Raw genomic sequence first — 17,834 nt, forward strand, 5'->3', positions numbered from 1 at the left:
TGTTACTGTAAAATAAACTACAGTCTATGTTGTTTTCGCTGTTTTTGACCTCTCTCTTTTCACTCTGACAAACAGAGTGGGTTAACACCCCTCCACCTGGTGGCACAGGAAGGACACGTTGGAATCGCTGATATCTTGGTGAAGCAGGGGGCGTCAGTCTATGCCGCAACACGGGTAAGACCTTTTCGTCACGCGGCGTTTTGTTTTTGAGCTGGAAGAGAAAATGTCTGAGCAGCTTTGATTTGCCTGGTTATATTGGTCCAGTCGCTGTTTGTTAATTCCTAAAATAAATTTTTTTATTGTAATTTTTGAATCAATTTTCTTTTCTTGAAACACTTTAACCATTTCAAAAACATTATGGTATGCATTTCTAAAGCATTTTTCATAAAACACTCAACCTCCATGTGGGATCATTACAATCCCGGTTATGACCTTCACTATGTTTTCTCCACTTTCAGATGGGTTACACCCCACTCCATGTAGCTTGTCACTATGGCAACATCAAGATGGTGAAGTTCCTCCTGCAGCAACAGGCCAACGTAAACAGCAAAACAAGGGTGAGTGCCTCCCTCTGGCTCTGGACGAAAACTACAGCTAAAGCCGGATGAGTCATAGAGCTTCAGTACAGTCTGTCAGTAACCACGGTTACAGTCTGTTAACACACAGGTCATGATGGCAGGGTTTCCCAGCTGTTAGTGTAAATTGATTTAATAGGACATAGAGGAGTTTTTTGCTCATAAGGGAATAAATGTTTGAAAACATGGTTTGCTGTAATACATAGAGTAACTGTTTCAAGCTGGTGTGTGTTTATCCATATTCATATGAAGATGCTAGAGGAAAAAAGCAGCTAAAAGAAAAGGTGAGATGTACTGTAGGGCTGCAATGAACCATTATTATCATCACTGACTAATCAGCTTTTTCACAGATGACATTCTTTGTTTTTTTCCTCAGTTGGCTGCTCGTTGCAGTCTGTTTTTGCTTAAAATGTTCAGCTTTTGCTTTGTTTTTTTTAATCTATTTTACTTTAGTTTTTATTATAATGTAGTGGGTATTTTTCTTTTACATCACTTACAGTAATGTCTCAGTCTCAGTAAACTCAGGCGTCAAGGCTCCTCACAAATTTAAGCAAATTGACAAAACTTAAAGACATTCCTACAATATTTTCATTTTATTTTTATTAGTTTTGTGTGTATGCACTAAAGTTTCATTTCATTTCTGTTTGGTTCATAAGTCTATCTGTGTTTTTTCACATCTGGCTTAGTTTAGCTTTTGCTGACTACAGTGAATGTGGTCTTTAGAAATCTCACAGAAATTCTAGTGCTTAGACCGACTTTTACACTTTTGAGTATTTTTTCCCTCACAGCTTGGTTACACTCCTCTGCATCAGGCAGCCCAACAGGGACACACGGATATTGTGACACTGTTGCTGAAGCATGGCGCCCAGCCCAATGAGACCACTACAGTGAGTGCGATTATCTCTTCTTCATCCTCATTCATAAAGTTTGGTCTTCATCGATGTCCCACTCTCTTTCTTTTAGCATGGCACGTCAGCTCTGGCTATCGCCAAGAGGTTGGGCTACATCTCGGTGATCGACGTCCTAAAACTTGTCACTGAGGAGACAGTTTCCATGGTGAGATGTTTAGAAAAGGGGTTGTGATAATCACATGGGAACATATTGTATGAAAAGTTGAACCTTCCCTTTTGCTGTTGTCGGTAACTGTTTTCTTTTCTCCTGTGCCCAAAAGACGACCACAGAGAAACATCGCATGAGTTTCCCAGAGACAGTGGATGAAATACTGGATGTGTCTGAGGATGAAGGTATTATCATTATTATCACTGAATTAAAACAGCAGGAACACTGTACCTGATTGATGATATAAACATTTTTCCCCCCCAAGACTCATTTTTTTGCCTTTTGCTCTTTTTTTTAGGAATTGCACAGCTAACATTAGGTATGAATGTCTGTTTCTTACGTGTGTGGCTCCATTTCAGACTCACGCCATCTTTGTGCCACTGCTTTTCTCTCTCTCCTTCGTTCCCCTCTGTGATGGTGGCTCTGGTTTCTCACTGGCATGCACCCATAGCACCCATGTCTGTAACCTCGATATGTCCCTGTGATAACACGCTCATTCTCTGACTCTCCAGGTGTCTTTTCTCCATGTTGTGACATAAGCCATTCATTGTTAATAATATTAAATCAAATATAGCAAATCTTTAGTAAGAAAAACACACAAAAACCTTCTTTGTGAGTTTTAATAACTTAGATTTTGGTGGCATATATATATATATATATATTTTAATATTCATTTGAAACATGTGTGACTGTAACTGTATCTCCATGTGAATCTGCCTCTATGTATTGCATCGTTTATTACTGTCTTGTGTTTCTGTCATGTGACCTGTGTTTGCTAGCTGATTGGTTGTTGGGTTGGGGACTTGGAGGGAAAGAGATGCTTAGAAATGCTCAAAGGACTATTAGCATTAATAATATGTCACATGACCAGGTTCTAAAAGGAGTTGCTTATAATTATCACACCACCGTTGCCCTCAAGGTTATAGTGACTTTCAGCTAATGGTTTGCTTTTCCAGCTTGTTGTATGTGTAATATACAGTACATAAGGCAAAAACAGAGTTTGATTTTCAACCTTGTTACAATTGCTCAATATTTGGTGTGACCACCTCTATCCTTTGACACAGCCTGAACTCTCATAGGCAGCTCTCTTGTCATATCTCTAACTAGGACATTCAAAACTCTTATTTGGTTGTTGGCTGCCTTTTTTTACGTCTGTGTTTTAGATCATTGTCATGCTGAAAATCAGGTGTTTTCAGATAGTACTGCATGGTTGATCAAAATGTGATGGTACTTTTCTGTTGACCAACACCACTACCTGAAATGCAGCCCCAAACCATGGCAGAGCCTCCACCGTGTTTTACGGATGGATGTAGACACTTAGTATCGTATCTCATGTCCTCCATATATACATAGAGCCCCAAAATTTCATCACTCCATACGACGTGTTGTTCAGGTGAACAGTAGATGAATCACCTGAAGGGTCAGATGATTCTCTCAGGTCCTGTGTCAGCTCTTTGCTGGATCATTTCATGTTACTTAAGGACATGACTTTCAGCTATTCTTCACTCCTATAGGTAGATTTTTAGGCTTGTCCTCCACTTCTTCCACCCCAGATCAGTGGCTTAAAAAATAGAATAAAATAAAATTCCTCCTCCTAATTATTGTTCAAGACCACTTTAGAAACTTGGAAGCAGAAGATAAAGGAAGGAGAGATGGCTTGAGACTTTTGCAGAATACTGTTAAAAGCTATGGAGCTATTAAACAAAAAGACATTTACTCACATGATTAAGCAGAGGACCTAGAATTGTGAGCTGAGTAAAAAGAAACACAGGATAAACAAATGCTATGGTTGTGTCGTGTCACAGATGAACCGTCGGTCAGGTCACAGCTATTTTCTGCTGCCCCCGTGTGGCCAAGAAAAAATCACTTATGACAGGTTTAAGGTTTCTCAGGTTTAACGGCTGAAGTTTACAATACCGCTGACAATAATGTCATGGGATATCATGTCTTGATATTTTTAGGCCCCTGATAATTCAACCAACAGTTTGTCAGTGTGGCTCTAAATATAGAAAGTAGCTGAGTCGCTGTCTTAAAGACACATCTCACATCCGGAATGGTAAACTGATATTAGCAGACTACTTTGCCTACTCAACACATGCATGGCACACAAAACAGAGGATACGCAGGACATGAGCTGACTTGTGAACCTGTGGGTAGTGCACTCATGGAGTCAAACGTGGTGTAATGATAACTACGTCATCACTGTGGCTCTGGGACCTCATGCAGACACACAGGCTGCTGCAGTCACTAATTCATGCACACGGGGAAGATTTCCTTTTGATGCTGATTAACACTTTAACATTATCGCCTGTTTTGGGGGGTAAGTAACTGAAGACCACCTCAATTCACTTCTAGATCTGTGCTTTGTTCTAAGGAGAGCAGAGAGCAACTGCACTGTTGGTTTTATACCTGGAGTGAAATTCTGTTGTTCTGCTTGTCTCTGTGTTTGTGTTCATCTCTGTGTTCAAATCGCCTCAAGCATTACTCTCTGAAGCAGCGGCTGTCTAAAATGTTAGAAATTAAATTATGCTGATCTGTGCTCTGATGCACCCTATGCTCATCAGTAACAGTGTTGTCTCTAGCTGGATTTTTATGAACTTTTCCAAAGTCAAGAGCACGTTTTTATCTTTTTATTCTGATGTAGTAAAGATCAGCTCATCCGTTGATCAGCTATAGGAGCAGAAGTGTTCTGTTAGAGCAGGGATGTGAGACTCATTTGACATTGTGGGCCACATGCAGCCCGCTCTGATCTTTCGTGGGTCAGAGGAGTGAAGAAGTTTAACCACACCCTGAAATATTTTAATATAAGAATACATCTCGTTTTCCCACATGATAACGAAATGCTGTTTTGGGCTTAAATTGTAAGAAAGCTCATTAGCTCATTGTGCAGTCTCTCCTATAATTATAAAAAAGTCTTTTTTAATTCCTACATTGAACCCAGTGTGAAAATTAAAATTTTATAGTAGGTAGTAAAAATAACAGAAACTTTCTGCCATTTAATACAGGCCACTTCACTGTTTGTTCCAGTAATACATTTTTTTCTCCTTTCACCCTACATCACATCTTTTGTCCAACAATTAGCCATAAACACAACCCCATCAGGGAATTATGTTGCTCATTTCCCCCCTTTGCCTTGTTCCCATTCTTGTGACACCTTAAATTAACACCTTAAAACCCAGATGCTCAATCTTGTATCAGGCCCTTGAATATTAAAGGTATGAACAATCCGGCTAGACTCTCAAAGGTATTCTCTCATCTGAAACACTTAAATGCTGACATCTCGTTCCCATTAGAGATCTCATTAGTCTCCGGTGTCGATGAGTGGGTGATGTCTTTCACTCAGCTTTTAATTCCAAAGCCAGAGGGGTAGCAATTTTGTTTAATAGAAGTCGAATTTACTGCTTACTGGTTTTTATTTGATAATAACAGCAGATAGTTGATTACTGCAGGCAGTTTATAGCCTAAACCTTTATTATAAGTGAATATATGCTTGTAATTTTAACACATTTATTATGTCCATAAATGTTTTTTGGTTAAACACTGAACCCACCCTTTAATTTTTAATTTAGTTAAATTTAATTTAATTTTTAATTTAGGAAAAGAGAAGATTCTCAGTGAAAGGCAACTTTTTGGATCCTTTAAAAAATTCCCACTCAAACCATGTTCTCACGTCCCTTTGTGTTTAGTTTTTTCTACTAGTGTGTCATATATTTCACCTTTTTCTCAATTTCCCTTAAATTTGAGTTTTCTGTGTGGAGAAAATGTTCCATCTACTCTAGTTTTCCTTCTACTATTGTATCCTGGATAAAAATATGTTTGTGTTTGTGCTGCTGACTAGCTATAATAAGGCCAGATCATTTTCACCGATGTTTCATTTCACCAGTCTAACCACCACATAGCAGAGCCATCAGCTGGGATATCATGTTGTCTAACACTTCTAACAGCTGGTTAACAACCTTGTTCTCTTCTTTCTCTCTTTCTCTGATGCTGTTTCACCAACCTGACCACGGTCTGTTCGCTCTCTTTGGCATGTTGTTCTCTGAAGGAGAGGAGCTCTTGGGGACAGAAGGGGCCAGGTACATGAAGATGGATGACATGAAAGACCATGATGACGATTTCCTCTCCCCCAAGAAATCACTGGAGTACGAGAGAGGGCTGGGCACAGCGTAAGGGGGGCTGGTCGGGGAAGCAGGGGAGAGAGCCAAGCTAGTAGCCTTAAGCTAATAGGTGGATGGATCGTAGGGGTTGCACCATAGACACACACACATTAAACACCAGGATGAACACTTGGGAGGAGATGCAAAGAAATATCTTAAATCTGACTTTTTTTTCCCTTTTTTCCTACAACAGAAATTATTCGCCAGCCATTCCACGGATCCCTCGTGTCTCTCCAGAGCCTGTTATCCTGAGAGAACATGAGATAGATCAGGTACTACAGAGCAGTATCACTGAGATACCGAAAACCTAAAATAGTAAATGGATGCTTATGCACTTTCATAATATCATCAAACGAACAAAATCGGAACAGCAGAGAAAGCTAGACTCTTTAGTATTGGTCTACCTTTTTGTGCTCCTGCATAAAAAAGGAAAAAAACAGAAAAAAATAGTTTTATAGTTATTTTATGTGTTATACTGTTATTTACTTTTGAAAATGGCCCCATTCAAAGCCAACATAATTATTAAAATCAAGTATGAATCAACCTATAGTTGCATTGTACAGTCATATGAAAAAACAAGTTTAAGGGTATGCAACAAGAACACCCTTACGTATATTTTCCATAGGAAGTAAGAGCGTAAGTAGCAGCCAGGTGCTTTCAATTAAATGCACTAGATTAATCGATCATCAGCAAGTGTGAGCACCTCTATAAAAGCATAGGTTTTGGCAGTTTTCTGGCCTAGCATTCAGAAGTAAAGACATTAAACATCAATCTGGGAAGGGTTATAAGGCTATTTCCAAACATTTTGGAGTTGGTCATTCTGTGGAAAACATTCAACACACTCATCAGTCTTCCCAGGAATAGACGTCCCAGCAAATTCAACTCAAGGTCAGACTATCCACCTGTCAGGCAGGTGGTGGAGCGGTGATGATTTGGGCTTGCCTTGTAGCCACAGGCCTTGGGAAACTTACAGTCATTGAGATCATCATCGATTCATGTGTATACCGACGTATTCTACAGTTAAATGTGAGGCCATCTGACCAACAGCTGAAGCTGAAGCAACAAAACAATGATCCCAAGCACAGCAGCAAATCTACAACAGAAAAGAATCAAAGTGCTGCAATGACAGAGTCAAAGTTTCCTCTTTAAAATTTTTCCCACACATAATTTTAAGAAGGCAGTGAATATTATTTAGTATGAGAAATGTAAGTGACTTTCAGAGTTATTATAAGACATATAGTGATTTCATATACATGAAAAAAAGATGTCCTTTTATTAAGTGTAAATGCAGTTTTAATTTCTGGGTCATTAGTTTCAGCAGTCATCGCCAAAATGTCTTTTCAACATTCCCTGTAAAACTAGAATTTTAACGATTATAAGCACAGGTTTTCAGTACCCATCACAGCGCTTCTCATATAAGTAACAAAAGTTTTTAGTTATTTATCATTTAAACATTTATTTGTTTATGTCTGTTGTAGCAACACACTCCACTTCCACTGCCCAAAGAATACGACGAGGACTCACTGATTCCCAGCAGCCCTGCGACTGAGACGTCAGACAATGTCAGCCCCGTCGCCAGTCCCATACACACGGGGTCAGCACTGCAAGCATAAGAATCACTTCATCGCTGCTTACTATCTGATCAGAAAACTAACCGTCACAATCGCTGTCCGATAACAGGTTCCTGGTCAGTTTTATGGTGGATGCGCGTGGCGGTTCAATGCGAGGCAGCAGGCATAATGGTCTGCGTGTCATCATACCTCCGCGGACGTGTGCTGCACCCACCCGCATTACCTGCCGCCTGGTAAAGCCGCAGAAGCTGACCAGCCCCCCTCCACTGGTGGAGGGAGAGGGGCTGGCCAGCAGAATCATTTCCCTGGGTCCTGCTGGGATGCAGTTTCTGGGGTGAGGAAGCTTCTGTTTTTTTTTAAGTGTTTTATGTATTGTTAGAAAAGAGTTTCTCTACTCATGTGTAATTCTGTGTGTGTGGCAGACCCGTGATTGTGGAGATCCCCCACTTTGCTGCTCTCGGTCGTGGTGACCGGGAGCTCGTAGTGCTGAGGAGCGAGAATGGCTCGGTCTGGAAAGAACACCGCAACCGTTACGGGGACGAGGTGCTAGAAACAATCCTCAACGGGATGGATGAGGGTAAGAGTTTAAAGGCTGATCTCAGACTGACACTCGATTAAGCCACGGCCTAGTGTCATTGTTAAATAAGCACAACCACTTCTTCTCCCTCCAGATTTAGAAAGTCAAGAAGAACTTGGGAAGAAGCGAATCCGCCGCATCATCTCTACCGACTTCCCCCTTTATTTTGCCGTTGTGTCACGAGTGCAACAAGAAAGTGACCTGATTGGCCCGGAAGGAGGCTCCCTGACAAGTAAACTGGTGCCGATGGTCCAGGCCACGTTTCCCGAGACAGCAGTCACCAAACGAGTCCGTCTGGGGCTGCAGGTGAGATTGGACGAAGTGGAGAAGGAAGGAGAGGAGAGACAGAATCGTTAATGCCTGTGTTGCATGTTGGATTTACTTTGATTGTGTAATGATGTAATCTTATGAGCATTTGTGCCAAGTTTCTTTGATTTACTTTTCTGTTCTTGTCTATTTGTTGTTTTTTCTTTTTTTTTGGAGGACCTTTTTGCCTTATATTTCACACATTGCATGCACTTGGCACCTTTGTATAACACTGGACTGCTTCTTTAGTATATATATTATTGTTTCTATTGATTTCAGTGACGTCTTTCTCACTAATGTATTCTTGTCACTGACCATATTCTCTGTACTTAGCATTTTACACACTAAATTAAGATATCTAAAAAATAAGTCCATATAAGTTTATATCTATTTTTGAGTCTTTTAGTATCTTTACTGTCTAAAGAAAAGTGGCAAAAAGCCTTTTTTTTTTTTAAAGAAAACAAGATAAATAATTATTAGCTCAACTTTAGCACCACGTTCTGTAAAGCAGTAATTTTTTTAAGAGGACATATAAGACATAGGACTGCATGTCCCCAACAAATCAAGGAGTCACATATCATGGCACTGGGCTGTTAACTGTAAGACTAAAATACATTCAGTAATGCGATTTTACTTTTAAAAATACAGTTAAACTGTAGATTAATTCTCTAAATACAACAATCCAGTCATCAGTCATAAAACTACATTGATTTCATTTCTGCCTTCCTAATTCTTCGCGGTATGCATCTATGTGTTTCTCAGATGTGCATATTTGGGATTTCAAGGTTTCGTTTGCATGTGATTTTTATTTTGGTTGCTTAAACAATACCCACTGTTTTTGCCATTTGTTTTGCAGCATGTTCTTTTGTTCCAGTTCAAGATTCTGATTGCATTAATTCCTCATTCAAAATCTTCTTTCCATACATAGATCGGCAGCTTAAGCAGCTTGTGTGACTCCAAATCATGTTTCAGTAAATCAAAATGAAAAGTGGACCTTCTACTACTGTTTTGATGAAATTGTTTTTCTTTTAGACACATGAGTGAATTCAATCTGAGCTCGATAGGTTTTGCAAACTAACAATGCTGATAGTGAATGTAACTGAATGTGAGTGAAATACAATGTTCAGTATTTTCTTACATGGCTATATTTTAGGAACATATCTGTTGAATTAAAATGCTGTTGTAGTAATCACGTCATAAATGGCCTTGTGAAAAGCCTCAGTGCCTTTTTACTTGATATCTCTCCTGTATTAATGATTGTAAAAGCTTCTTGTTAACATACTTTGTTACATTTTACAATAAAAAAAAATACTTATAAAGTCATGCAACCAGTTTGTGTTACTATTTGGTTTTCAGATGTATTGTTTCTGCGTTGAAGTCTTTTGTTCACTGTGGCCTCATTTCTCTTTCTCTCTCTTTCTCATCATCTTTAATTTTCCCCACTTGGTTGTCCTTTCTGTTATCCACTTCTGTTGTCTCATCATCCACCTACAATCAACTCATTACACGTGGTATCCTGATCTTTTTTTAAATCCTTCTTCATATTTATTTATTTTCGTTTAATCTCCCTTTCATCAAACCCGTGCCCCCTGTTGCGTACTCCCTTTTGCCATCATCGACATCCAACCTCAGGCTCAGCCAGTTCCAGATGAGCTGGTTGCAAAGCTTCTCGGTAACCAAGCAAACTTTAGCCCCGTAGTCACCGTGGAGCCTCGGAGGCGCAAGTTTCACCGACCAATCGGCCTACGTATACCCCTGCCTCCATCTTGGAGGGAGAGCCCTCGAGACTCTGGGGAGGGTGACACTACCAGTCTGCGTCTTCTCTGCTCTGTCATAGGTACTGCATGCCACAGCTGTCACGTGGGTGTTTGTGTCAATGTTGGCAGTTTACTTCCAAAGCAAGGAAAGATTTGTGTATGCAGCTGATAGCCAGGCTTGGTTAAAATATTTGGTTTAAAATGTTGCCATCACTAGACTTATTCTTTATGACTGCTGATCACTCAGTGTGCCCTCTCTCATTCTCTATGGCTCCCAGGTGGTACAGCCCCAGCTCAATGGGAGGACATTACTGGCACTACTAAGCTTATCTATGCTAATGAATGTGCCAGTTTCACAACCAATGTTTCTGCACGGTAAGTTCAGATAGCAGCATGCACAGTGAAATTATATTTGTCATCATAACACAGAAAAAAGAAAGATTATTCAAATTCTTTGCTATCTACAACCACTGCAGCAAGCAGCTTTGCTATATTATAAAGAGACAAAGAACGGATGCATGTGACTGAACGTGATCGTTTTCTCCCAGATTCTGGCTCGCAGACTGTCCTCGGACAGCCGAGGCTGTGTCCTTTGCCAGCCTGCTGTACAGGGAGCTGTCGGCCGTACCTTACATGGCCAAGTTTGTGGTGTTTGCAAAAATGAATGAGCTACGCGAGGGCCGCCTGCGCTGCTACTGCATGACTGATGACAAGATGGATAAAACTCTGGAGCAGCATGAGAACTTCACAGAGGTGGCTCGCAGCAGGGACATAGAGGTCAGTTCAGAGACCTTCTTACACAGGACACTCGAGATCATGGCCCATGTTGTGCTTATTGGATTACTTCTTTGTACATTTGTTAATGCCTCTGTGATTGCAGGTTATGGAAGGAATGCCACTTCACCTGGAGTGTTCAGGGAATCTTGTTCCGGTGAGGAAGGCCACCCAACAGCCTCGCTGCTTTAGCTTCCAGGCCTTCAGAGATAATCGACTTCCTGTCTCCGTTAAGGTGTTGCCTTTTGACTTTTCTTCAGTTTTATTTTCTTTGTTTCTTTGTTACTCCATTAGGTCTTTCTCTACTCATGCATCTGTCATAATTTTTTTAACCTTTAACCTCTGCGTCTAAGGTGAGGGACAGCAGTAAAGAGCCCACTGGATTTTTGTCTTTCCTTCGCAAATCCACCAAGTATGAAGACAGCCAGCATGTGCTCTGCAACCTCAACATCGCTATGCCTCCATGTATCAAGGTAAAGCTTTAAAAGACGCCTTCAATGTATTTGTTCACATTTCTCCCGAGATTTCCGACTGCATTCATGTTTTCTTTCAGATTGTTGGGAGTGAAGACCGAAGGCGAACTCTCACCCCGCTGGCTTTAAGAGAAAGATACAGTGCCCTAAATGAGCCTGCAATGGGTACGAGTCTCTCACTCTCACTTCTTTATGTAACTAGATCTGTCTACCTTCTAGGGAATAATGTATAATATATGATGATGGCTTCATTATGTCTTATCATAGCACTTAATTTCCAGCCAGCCTAGAATCATTAAGCATCTCAGCTTTATATTTATGTTTTCTGCAGCATCAATGAGTGCTATGGAAAGGACAGAGCTGAAGATGGCTGTAATTGCAGAACAGTTGGGACTGAGCTGGGCTGGTGAGTGGATCTGTTTTATGTGCGGTAAACCATCCGTGTTTATCTTATGTCTGACAAGTTTGCTAGCATGCTGCTGATTAAACAAAGTTAACACATGGTGCCCAGCCAATGAAACTAATTATTTTTTCTGCCAAGAGCCGTGGCTATTTTACAGAGACTGTTCCTTCTCTTCTGTGTATGCCTCATCGGCGTGACTCATACGCCAAATTATATAAATATTTCTCCTGCTTTCTTGATCTTCCTTCTGTCATTTTCTAAACAGAGTTGGCACGTGAGCTTCAGCTGAGTGTGGATGACATTAACAAGATTCGTGTGGAGAATCCAAACTCACTGCTGGAGCAGAGCTCCGCACTGCTCAACCTGTGGGCCACTCGCGAGGGCAAGAGGGCAAAGAGTCAGTAAATCTGAATTTGCTGCAGACATTTGCCATTTCACTTCACTCAAAGCTACACTTTTATGATTTCTAGAAACCCACCTCTCTTCTTCGTTTTCCATGCATGTCTGTGACTCTTTTTTTCACTGCAGTGGAGAGTTTGTACACAGCTCTGAAGAGCATCGACCGCATGGACATCATCAACATGTTGGAGGGCCAGCCACCTCAGCCTGCGAGACAAGGATCCCGTGATCTCAACAGACGTCGACACAGCGAGAGAGACCATCTGTCCCCCGGTATGACCAATGGTAAGCGCCCTCCCCAGATCCTATAGCCTGGTCTCATTTCTGTCTCATTTCCTTGATCTCCTGCCACTTTTCCAATAACCATGCACCCTCTTTCCCTAAACTCCCCAGAAGATGAAGTCAAGTTTGTTTCCCTCTAAATGACTCTGTTGTCCCAATGTCCTTCTTATTTAATCCCTGTGATGCTCTTGTGTTTTAAAGCTGCCTCAAACTTTTGCAGGATTTTACCTCAGCAACACACAGAGGGACTCAGGACACTCCTACTGTAAAAAGGGTAATATAGAAATGCAGTGAAGTACCTAGAAAACCTTAAATAAATGGTATACTTGGGGGGGTTAATGGTGTATTGGTTCAGTTATTCCACTCTCCTATCCTCAGAGTTTAGTCTTTTTCTTGTTTGTTTGGTAGTTAAGATGTTCTGAGCTTAATTTCAATTTTAATTCATAAGAATTTTATGCATCATAAAAAAATTTCTATAAAATGTGCTGTCATTTAGCATGATATATTCTCTATATAAAACACCTTGTCATACATGATGAGTCCATGTAGATCATAAGTAAAGCCTCGCACATTTGGCCTTCTTACCAACTGTCAGACCTCAGTCTTTTCCTCATGGTTTCCTTCACACGTGCATACCCTACATCTTATTGATTCCATTTTCACATCTGGACTGCTGTGAGCTCCCCGTCTTCCTGGACTGGCTCCTCCTCTCTGCCTGAGTGCAGATGATGAGTTAGTCGGACAGGTGATAGGTCCTCGCCGTGAAAACTGGAGCAATAATCAGAGATGTAACAATGCATACGGATGTGACCATGATGGCTAAAGCGTGAAAAGGGAGACGCTCAGATCACAGCTGCAGTGAATCTGATAACTTTGTATCTGTCTCTTCTGTCTGTCTGTCTTTCTGGCTATTTGCCTCCCAAAGGTCGTTCCTGCTTTGACTTGGCGGATTTCAAAAACTGGATATTGTTTACTTGACTTATTTTACAGTGGAAAAAAAGAGTCAAGAGGTTTACGATTTACCGATCTAGCTCAGTACATACTAAAGTCACATCAATAGAGTGAGGCACCCAGCATGACTTTTCAATAAATAAAAGTGAAACTAGCAAAAGCAACAATTAGCAACAAAAAATAAGAGTATTTAAAAATATTGTGGAGAAAAATAAAGGACAATATGCACATATTTATTTTCAGTTTTTTACTTTATTCACAGACGTTAGATGAGAAGACAATGTCTCATTGCATGTTAGCTTAGCTTAGCATGAAGGGAGAAGAGACTGGAAGAAGCAGCTAGCAACCCTGGCTCTACTTTTAACCAGGTAACCTCAGTAAAACGACAGCTTAGACCTATAAACTTTAGACAAAAAAAAAAAAAGTCACTAATGAACTGCTTTCACGTCTGGACAGAAGTAAGCTAACTATACCTCGCTTTTCCCCCACGTTTATGCTAAGCTGGGCTAACCAGCTGCTTTTAACTGCAGAAATGTATGGCGTCAGTCTTCTCAACTAACACTTTAGACAGAAAGGGAAGGAAATTCATGGATATTGAAACATGTCAGTGATTATTTTAAACCACCACCACCACAAAAACAAACGCTATTTCTATTTTTTTAAGTAGTGTTTGCAGAAAATATTCCTTCAAACTTAAAATCCAAAGCAAGCAAAGGTTTGTTCAAGAGAGACTCCAGGTTACTAAACAAAGCATACACTCGATCATAATAGAGTAACCCCTCTTCCTTTAGACCTCTGTCTGCCTGTGTCTGCATGGGACGTAGTTTGAGTTTTTAGAGGTAGCGTTGGTGCACCGAATGTGCTTTTGGGAGCCCTATTTCATTCCCTGTGACTCTGTCCCTCTCTTTGTTTTTCTCTGGTCATCTGCAGCCTAGCCGCCCCACTCTTCCTCCTTCTCACTTCCTCTCCGAACTCTGACCTCATGTTGACCTCTGACCCACATCTTTAGCTTTTATTTTTTGCAACAAATGCATTTTTTTTCTTTTATTCCTGACTCTTGAAAACCCCACCTTTCTTAAGTGTCCACTCTGTGACAGATACCCCTCACACAGACTGTGTACTCAGCACCCACTGGGAGGGGGGAGGTGACCCTCGCTCTCTCTCACTGTTTCTGTCTGTGTTCATCACCCTGTTTTATATTCCTCTTCCTCTCTTGCTGCTCTTCTCTGTTTCCCACTCCTTCCTTTCCCTCCTTTCCCATCCCTTCTTTTCCCTGCTCTCCTGCATGTCGGCATGTGAACAAGACTTCGCTCATTGCTCATCTCCCACGTGTTTGCATGGAGACACCGGGATGAGGGCCCGCTCTGAGACTGGACTGTTGGATATAAAGCTTCAAATGCTGCATCAGTGCATAACGTTGCCTGACAAACAGACATGTGTCTTTGCATGGCATGTATACTGAGAATGACTACAGTCTGTCTCTGTTACTCCTCAATGATCTGTCTTAAAGGGGGATACAGAAAGGCCACAGACCTTTTTTTGTGAACTGTGTCTGCTGTTCATGTATGAATGCTGTGGTCGTTTTGTGTGTCGCTGATTCTACGTAAACCGTGTCCATCTTATGTTGTGCAGCTATCTATCTTTGATGTCTCTGTGAGTTTTGAGATGTTCAGTTTGAATTTGTTCTGCAACTGTTTCTAAATGTGCTCATTGATTACTGTGAAGTCTTTGTGTGAAATCTCTATATGTGTATGTGTGCGTGTATCGGTGTGAGCATCTCTACGTGTTTTTTAAATGTTTCATGGCTTCCACATACATATATGTGCCCGTTTAATGGGCAAAAATTGTATCGTTTATTTATATATATATTTATGTTTCTGTACATACGTCTGTCAGACACATTTTCCATATTTCACACTTTTTATTATTTCAGATTTTCTCTCCAGATCTCTTTCTTTCCTCGTTATTTACAAATTTACTGCCACAAGGAGAGAGGGATGACAAACCCAATAAGTTACAAATTCAAAATTCTGGTCTTGATAAATAAAAAACAAAATATCCAGATAGATAGATAGATAGATAGATAGATAGATAGATGGTTGAATAGATAGATGGTTTGGTTTTGAATTCTTTGTCATTAGATCTGAATTCTAACAATCATATATTCGGGCATCAGGCAATCATATATGCATTTGAAAACTAAAAGTAAATATAACTGAAGCCTCTAAAATTTAAACCTCTTAAAGCAGATGCCCTGGTATCTTGTGGGACCTAAATAAACACCAAATGATTGTTTGAATCTCATACAGTAGCACTGAAATACTATAAATTTAATTAAGTGAACATCAAACACCTGCAGTGTATAGATGTTCTGCACCTGGTTTAGACTATATCTTCATTAGTCAAAGAACTACATCACAAACTAGAAGTCAGAGTTTATCATCAACTGTACGTAACTGAAAGCAGTTGGGATGTGAAAAAGAAAGTAGGACAAGGGTCTTTTCGATGACTTGGTGTCTCAAATATCGCCTGCACTCTCAGCAGTACTCTACTGCTGGCCATGAATCAAGTTACAGCAGCCTGCACTCTGCAGCTTTCTTACCACTGTACAGTACATATGCACTCTTTCTCTCTCTCTCTCTCTCCCTGAGTCAAACATTAAGGAGAATCATTTCCTCTGCTTCCTGTAATCTATGTACTGCATATGGATAGTATGTCCTTTAGTGGTCAGTCATGCTGATACTCATGTTTTGCTTTACCTGCATTACCATTTTTTTCAATTTGTTCACATATTTATGTTGTAAAGGTTTATCTCTCAAATTTAGCATGATCAGGTTACAAAATATAAATTTTAATATTTGCAAAATAGCATTAGTTGTAGTCTTCATCTTGATTTTCTTTCATTTTTAGCATATTACATAAAGTTACTACTGCAATATTTTTTTAAATGCTTTCTGGGACATTGTACTCAGTTGTGCCAGCTCTGGTTTTATAAGAAAGAAAGAAAAAGAAAAAAAAAACATATTTTCGAAGGTTGTTCAGAAAACGGCTGTAGGAGTGACCTGAGTCCACAGCTCATTACTAACACAAAGTTTTACTAAATTATATATTTGCACTTAAAATTTGTTTGAGGCAGCAACATTGTGGCTTTCCCAGCAGAAGAAAATTGAAGTCTGTTGTAATTTGTTTGCATAAATTTGAATACTACTATGTTTTATCTTTACGTAGCTGTGTTATATTGAATGCATTGTAAAAACAGTATGAGTCAGTGAGAGAGCAGCTGTGTGAAGAGTGCGTGCGTGTATGCGAGAAAATGCGATTGCCTGCGAGCATGCCATCCAGCCTGACACCGGTATTAACCTGCCTGTTTCTGAGTGGGTTTGAATGCATGCATGTACGAGTGTGAGCATATGTGAGTGCTGGTGTGGGTGTGAGACAGAGTGGGTGTGTGTGTGTGTCCCTGCTGGACAGGTGTCAATAATCCCTCTCCGTCTCCCTGCAGGTGGCAGCCAGCAGAGCAGCATCAGCCACTGCCGGCCTCGAACCCCAGTCTCGGCCTACTGGTTCAGCTGGCTGTGTCTGCTGCTGCTACCGCTGCTGCTCTGCTGCTGTCAGCGCTGGCTGATTGAGCTTGACAGCCTCTCTTCTAAAAGCTGCCCTTGCTCTCATGACCTTAGCTCCTTGCACCTTTATTCTAGCTCCTATTGTCTTGGCCCTCCCCTCTCTCCATCCCCACTCCTTTCCCATTTGTCCCTTCAGCCTCCTCTACTCCTCCCCTAAATCCCCAGCTACTGGCCAGGGGAACTTACCCCCCCTCCCAGGGTCCTGATGCTGTGGGGGGTGAGGTGGGGAGCGAGGCGGGGGGCCGGGTGTCAGTGTGCCTCTCTCTGTCTCGCTCCAGGTTATGGGCTCCCGCAGGAAGAGCTTCTCTCACCAGCTTCCATGCAGTACAGCCTGCCCTCCCCGCTGGGTGCTGAGCCTTACTGGCAGGAGGTCTCCAGCCTGGACTGTGCACCTATTGCCACCACAGAAGAAGACACCCTAATGGAGATGTCTGATGTACAGGTGTGGCCCTCAGGCAACAGCCCTTCCTTGGTGGCTGTGGAGGACTCCTCGCTGGAGTGCAGCAATGCTGACGATTCGGAGGGTCTGCTGGGGCTGCCGTATGGAAGTCTAGGTCGGCCGGCCAGTCAGGCCAGCGCAGCCAGCGGAGGGGGTGGGGTGCTGAGTGGCTCCATTGAGCTGCCCGAAGACGATTCAGAGATGGGCGTTGACTCGCTCAGCACCACCACGCCAGCTTCGCTTGGGGGTACCATCGCTGGGATCAATCTTAACGGGCTGAACAATGGTCAGGGGTCAGAGGCGAGTTCAGAGGCATCAGCCGTCACAAGCACGACTGGTGGTGATGGAACTGGAGGAGGAGGAGGAGGCGGGATGGGCTCAGAGGAAGGGCTTTCTCTTGTTGCAGGACAGCAAAGGGTGTATGCTCGGTTGAGTGAGTCAACTGGTCTGAGCAGTGCTACAGATCGGAATGGAGACAGGTGAGTCTG

At 41.5% G+C, this 17,834-nt stretch overlaps 1 protein-coding gene across 1 annotated transcript in view; it reads left to right on the forward strand.

Moving 5' to 3' along the window:
* The window catches only part of ank1a (ankyrin 1, erythrocytic a), a 46,474-nt gene that overhangs the window by 15,924 nt on the left and 12,716 nt on the right, over positions 1-17,834 (forward strand). Inside the window, exons 18-42 of the mRNA XM_039620857.1 lie at positions 76-174; positions 459-557; positions 1,364-1,462; positions 1,539-1,631; positions 1,747-1,819; positions 1,933-2,132; positions 3,792-3,954; positions 5,680-5,800; positions 5,985-6,063; positions 7,270-7,385; positions 7,472-7,696; positions 7,785-7,939; positions 8,034-8,293; positions 9,878-10,082; positions 10,281-10,377; positions 10,551-10,779; positions 10,883-10,933; positions 11,130-11,249; positions 11,330-11,414; positions 11,581-11,655; positions 11,918-12,049; positions 12,181-12,336; positions 16,787-16,894; positions 17,044-17,124; positions 17,186-17,825. Of these exons, the coding sequence (XP_039476791.1) occupies positions 76-174; positions 459-557; positions 1,364-1,462; positions 1,539-1,631; positions 1,747-1,819; positions 1,933-2,132; positions 3,792-3,954; positions 5,680-5,800; positions 5,985-6,063; positions 7,270-7,385; positions 7,472-7,696; positions 7,785-7,939; positions 8,034-8,293; positions 9,878-10,082; positions 10,281-10,377; positions 10,551-10,779; positions 10,883-10,933; positions 11,130-11,249; positions 11,330-11,414; positions 11,581-11,655; positions 11,918-12,049; positions 12,181-12,336; positions 16,787-16,894; positions 17,044-17,124; positions 17,186-17,825 (3,761 nt within the window). The remainder of the gene's footprint in view (positions 1-75; positions 175-458; positions 558-1,363; positions 1,463-1,538; positions 1,632-1,746; positions 1,820-1,932; positions 2,133-3,791; positions 3,955-5,679; positions 5,801-5,984; positions 6,064-7,269; positions 7,386-7,471; positions 7,697-7,784; positions 7,940-8,033; positions 8,294-9,877; positions 10,083-10,280; positions 10,378-10,550; positions 10,780-10,882; positions 10,934-11,129; positions 11,250-11,329; positions 11,415-11,580; positions 11,656-11,917; positions 12,050-12,180; positions 12,337-16,786; positions 16,895-17,043; positions 17,125-17,185; positions 17,826-17,834) is intronic.

Source organism: Oreochromis aureus, linkage group 12 (genome assembly GCF_013358895.1).
Source record: "Oreochromis aureus strain Israel breed Guangdong linkage group 12, ZZ_aureus, whole genome shotgun sequence".
NCBI classification, from domain to species: Eukaryota; Metazoa; Chordata; class Actinopteri; order Cichliformes; family Cichlidae; genus Oreochromis; species Oreochromis aureus.